The sequence below is a fragment of the Mastomys coucha genome, unplaced genomic scaffold (assembly GCF_008632895.1).
Source record: "Mastomys coucha isolate ucsf_1 unplaced genomic scaffold, UCSF_Mcou_1 pScaffold15, whole genome shotgun sequence".
Lineage (NCBI taxonomy): Eukaryota > Metazoa > Chordata > Mammalia > Rodentia > Muridae > Mastomys > Mastomys coucha.
Genome location: NW_022196897.1, coordinates 105,014,642 through 105,020,415, shown reverse-complemented (window position 1 = coordinate 105,020,415; position 5,774 = coordinate 105,014,642). Strand labels below are relative to the sequence as shown.

Below are 5,774 nucleotides of genomic sequence, written 5' to 3'. Positions count from 1 at the left end.
TTCAAGACAGGGTTTCTCTGTATAGCCCTGGCTGTCCTGGAACTCACTCTGTAGTCCAGGCTGGTCTCAAACTTAGAAATCTACCTGCCTCTGCCTCCCAAGTGTGGGTTTAAAGGCATGCACTACCACTGCCCAGCTTAGGCTATGTTTAATGTTACTGAGAACAGATAAATATTTTATGAAGAACTTGTTGTTTTAAATCTAGAGCATTGTGTTTGAGATTGACACTACTGTGTTAAACATGGACCAGAAGGGCTTTTCTTGTTTTTTAAAAAAATTCTTGGCATCTGAAAAACTGAACTGTCCTAAAAATTACCATAATTTGCAGATTTTGAAACTTGTATCATTGTGTACACTAACTTCCATGGCCTTGTATGTCTTATTTGTTTTACATATTTTCTTTGTTTTCCTAGTTATTCAGTGTTTCAAGTATATTGCATAATTTGACATGTTCTGAAATATATTGCTTAGTCTGCAACTATGAATCTATTCTAGAATAATTATATGTTGTATTTATTCATTTTTTTATTGTTCTCCTTATGTGTTTAGAAAGTTATTTTATTTCCAATCTGATAATTCACTTTCAAAGTGAAGAGACCATTTTTATTATCAAATAATCGTTCCAGTTTTCATCATGACACAAGTCTGTATCTATTACACTACAGAATTAAGGCCAGCCCTTCCATTTATTACAAATTTTATGACACATCTCCATGTGATATCCTCTTGCATCCATCATGTTCAGCACACTTATTTCCTGACAGCAGAAGAGCTGAAGGTTGGGTGAGATCATCTTGGCACAGTCCTTGTAGCGGTGTACTTTTTTTTCTTAGATTTATTTATTTATTATATGTAAGTACACTGTGGCTGTCTTCAGATGCACCAGAAGAGGGTGTCAGATCTCATTACGGTTGGTTGTGAGTCACCATGTGGTTGCTGGGATTTGAACTTATGGCCTTCTGAAGAGCAGTCAGTGCTCTTACCTGCTGAGCCATCTTACCAGCCCCAGCGGTGTAATTTTTTTCATCATGTTTCTATATTATTTTCATGTAAGTCCACAAAGTGAAATAATGATTTTATTTCATTCTTTCCAGTCCTGTTTTGCTTTCATAACAAGGAACTGTTCAAAATACAGAACAAACAAGCATCTGTCCAGAGAGAAGGACCAGGACGATTTGGAAGTAACAGTCTGAGAAATTTACACGTAAGGAAGTTCTGGGAATGTAGTGAAGAGCATGAATTCTGGGATGATGGAAATGATCTGTACGGAACACCCACTCCTCATGTTCCTGACAGGGGAGATAAAGAAAGCCAGTCTTCTAACACAGCTCACTCTGGGCCACTTCCACATTCACAATGGGAGGCTGTTGTAGGAAAATATTCACATCAGTTTTTGAAACATAACTTTACCCTTCATGGAAGTGTGAATTCACTGAGAAGTAACATGGTGGGTACATATGAGTCTTTGAGATATGTTTTGTGTAGAATGGGATTAAGCGTTATTTCAACATTCTGTGAAGAAGAGGGGATTAATATCACAGCAAAACACATACAGTGTTATCAGAGGGAGAAGTATTTGACTGAAAATTCTTTACAACTTCCTCAACAGGTAAATCTACCTGATGACAGGGACTGCAATGTAGATCAACATAAGACTCTGTATGTGAATCCAGTAGGACGTGGAAGACGTCATCGGATGGGTATTTCTGAATACCGCCAAGGATGTCATGAAGATAATAAAGGCCTTACTACAGACTTTGCCCTGCATAATAACCACAACAATCAGTTTACAGAGATTGCTTATCAAGGTAATGACTCCTGGAATACCTATAAACAAAATGTAGCTGGTAGTGATGGTCAGATAAATAATTGTTTTCTGGAGAATTGTTTTAATAATGATAGATGTAGGGATGTCTCTGATCAGTGCACACAACCACCTTTGTACAAGCAGGACTATAGCCAAGAGAAGCTGTCTACAAGCCATCAGCAGGATAAAGTTTTAAATGAGTCCTCAATTTGTAGTCATCGTACTGAAATTAAGGCTAAAGGAAAATTTAACAGACAGAAATATGATAAGTACAGCAATATTTCTATTGACTCATCTGGCATTGATAGGGATAAGATAAATGATATTCAAAGAAAACCATGCCTGTTTATGGAAAGTGATAAACCCTTCAATATCTATTTAAATATGACTCAAAATGATTCAAGCCACACTAGAGAGAAACTTCAGAAATATGAAGTATATAGACTGGAGTTTACCCCTCCAAAATTTGTTGGGCATCCAAGATCATTTGTTCAACAAAAATATAGGAAATCTAGGAAATGCTCCACAAGTTCCTCAGGCCTCACTAGACTTAAGATGCTTCCAACTGGAGAGGCATCATGCAAATTTACAGAATGTGGAAAGTCCTTTGCTCAGTTCTCAGGCCTCAGAGAGAATTATATAATCCATACTGGAGAAAAACCTTATAAATGTAAAATATGTAAAAGGTCTTTTACCACAGGTTCATATCTGCAAGCTCATCAAAGAATCCACACTGGCGAGAAACCATACAAATGCAAAGAATGTGGCAAGTCCTTTACTCATGGCTATTCTCTTCAAATTCATCACAGGTTTCATACTGGAGAGAAACCTTACAAATGTACAGATTGTGGCAGGTCTTTTGCCGAGGGGTCATCTCTTAAATACCACCACAGAATGCATACTGGAGAGAAACCCTACAGATGTAACGAGTGTGGAAAGTCCTTTGCCAGACGATCAAATTTTGAAGCTCATAGCAGAATTCATACTGGAGATAGACCTTACAAATGTACAGATTGTGAAAAGTCCTTTACCAGGAACTCCTGTCTTCGAAAACATCACAAAATCCATACTGGAGAGAAAGCTTACAAATGTGAAGAATGTGGAAAGGCTTTTACCCAGGGTTCAACTCTTAAAACCCACTACAGAATTCATACTGGAGAGAAACCTTACAAATGTAATGAATGTGGCAAGTCTTTTGCTGAGGCCTCAACTCTTAAAACCCACCACAAAATCCATACTGGAGAGAAACCTTACAAATGTAAAGAATGTGGCAAGTCTTTTGCTGAGGCCTCAACTCTTAAAACCCACCACAGAATCCATACAGGAGAAAAACCTTACAAATGTAAGGAATGTGGCAAGTCTTTTACCATGGCCTCAGGTCTTCAAATTCATCACAGAATTCACACTGGAGAGAAACCTTACAAATGCACAGATTGTGGCAAGTCCTTTACCCAGCACTCACATCTTCAAAGCCACTGCAGAATCCATACAGGAGAGAAACCTTACAAATGCAAAGAATGTGGCAAATCTTTCGCTGAGGGCTCATCTCTCCAAAAACATCATAGAATCCACTCATGAGAGAATCTTTACAGATGTAAAGAATGTTCAAAATTCATTACTTGGTTCTCAAATCTTATAGATCATCCTGCAATCCATACTGGAAACAAAGTTTACAAATGTAAAGAATGTTTGAAATCCATTACCAAAAGCTGCAAATTTAGAATACATTATAAAATTTAAGCATGAGACAAAAGCAAGGGTAATTACTGATACACTGTTCACTCAAGAAATATTTTTTTTTAAATATGAAGAATGGATGGAAGTCTTTAACCACTCACAGTTCAACTCTTCAATATCAGAGTCACACCAGTATAGTTAGCCCTATACTGGTATTGAATTTGGAAACATTTTCCATTGTGGTGGTTTGAATATGCTTGGCCGAGGGAGTGACACTATTAGGAGGTGTGGCCTTGTTCGAATAGGTGTGGCCTTGCTGGTAGAAGTGCATCACTGTAGTAGGATTTGAGACCCTCCTACTAGTCATGTGGGAGCCAGTCTTCTACTGTTTGCCTTCTGAACAAAATGTAGAACTCTCGGGTCCTTCTGTGCCATGCCTACCTGGATGCTGCCATGCTTTCTCCTTTGATGATTATTCTTTGAACCTCTGAACCAATAAGCCAGCTTTAATTAAATGTTGTCCTTTTTAGAGTTGCCTTGATCATGGTATTTCTTCACAGCAGTTGAAACCCTAAGACACCCAAAAAGGCATCTCCTATTCACTCTGTTGGTTTTGACTGAAAAAGCATGCACAGACATCTAGGGAGTGACATTATTAGATGGTGTGTCCTTGCTGGAGTAGGTGTGGTTTTGTTGAAAGAAGTATGTCATTGGGTTGGGCCTTGAGGTTTCAGATGCTCAACCGAGGCCAACTGTCACTCTTTCTTCCTGCTGCCTGCTGATCCAAATGTGGAAATCTCAGCTACCTGTCCAGCACCATGTCTACCTGCATGCCTCTGTGCTTGCCACCATGAAGACAATTTACAAAACCTCTGAACCTGTAAGTCAGCCTAAATAAAATATTTTCCTTTATAGGAGTTACTGTAGTTATGATGTCTCTCCGTAACAAAAGAAACCCTAAATTATATATTCACTAAGCAATTTCTATGAAAATAAACTACATATGTACTAATGTTTCATACGGAATTATTGTGAAATCAACTACGAGTAATGGTATAGAATTCATGTTACATTTGACTAAGCTGGTAATAATTTAAAACATATGAACTTATACCTGAGTAAGATTTCTCATAACCAACCAAAGTCAAAACTGTTGCGTAGTATTTGTATATTTCAGTGGAACATGATATTTTTATTTATATGATGAAAAGATTACTCTTGATACTATTTGAGCTTTAAGTATATGTTACAGATTGTTTATAAGGTTAAATTACCTTCTCTTTCTCAACTACAAATAAAGAAAAAAGGAGCTTATGTTCATTTACTGCTGTCTTGGAATAATAAATGCCTATTTTATACTGGAAAGATGTCATTAATGTTAGCCATTCCTTGAGTGATAATTCCAACAAAAAACATCTCATAAAATTGCAGTGGGGAATTGTGGGCTTTTTCTTATGGATGTGGAACAAAGAATGTGGATGGTAAAAGTGGATGTCATAGTACAAGTGATGTGATAGTAGAACTGGAAACAGGGTTCCTGGAGGAAGTAAATACAGGAGGAAGGAGGGTAACATAGCAGTAGGGAAGAGAACTGGTGTTGGTTCAGGAGGCCTTCCTAAGAATCAGCAAGGAAGCAGAGCTGGTGAGAGAACTTTCTCCTGGGGTCTGGCAGTAGTAAACACTATATTTATTGAGTCTCATAAGATGCTCTTGAAGTTTGATTGAAACATAAACTCTAAATGAGACAGCTTGTGAACAGAAGTGGAAGGGAGGTACCCATGCCAGAAGACAAACATACCTTGACAGTAAACACTAGCTCTAATTAGACTTAATACCTACTCAACCGAAGGGAAAGCATGCCTCTTACTGGAAACCTAGCTAACTACTCAGTGGTACTGAAGTCATGGTTATTGAAGGAGACTACAAGCACTAGTTTATTGAACCAGCAACATCCCTCCAAACAATGTATAAACATTTGTCCTCATACCTACAAATAAGTATAGTCTTCACCAATCATCAAGGAAACTACTGTTTGCAACACACAGGGACCACTACAGAAAAGCACAACCAATCAGCATGCAAAGCTGTGAAACCAAGTACCAATGATATATGTATAATACACTTAAAAAAAAAAAAAAGATTTTTTTTTTTACTTATTATGTATACGGCATTCTGCCTGCATGTATTCTGCAGAACAGAAGAGGGCACCAGATATCATTACAGATGGTTGTGAGGCACGATATTGTTGCTGGGAATTGAACTCAGGACCTCTGGAAGAGCAGACAGTGCT

At 37.8% G+C, this 5,774-nt stretch overlaps 1 protein-coding gene across 1 annotated transcript in view; it reads left to right on the top strand.

The window, feature by feature from the left end:
• Positions 1 to 4,849, top strand: part of LOC116092331 (zinc finger protein 883-like) — an 11,204-nt gene extending 6,355 nt beyond the window's left edge. Inside the window, exons 2-3 of the mRNA XM_031373636.1 lie at positions 1,095 to 1,204; positions 1,610 to 4,849. Of these exons, the coding sequence (XP_031229496.1) occupies positions 1,095 to 1,204; positions 1,610 to 3,385 (1,886 nt within the window). The 3' untranslated portion in view covers positions 3,386 to 4,849. The remainder of the gene's footprint in view (positions 1 to 1,094; positions 1,205 to 1,609) is intronic.
• The last annotated feature ends 925 nt before the right edge of the window (positions 4,850 to 5,774 follow it).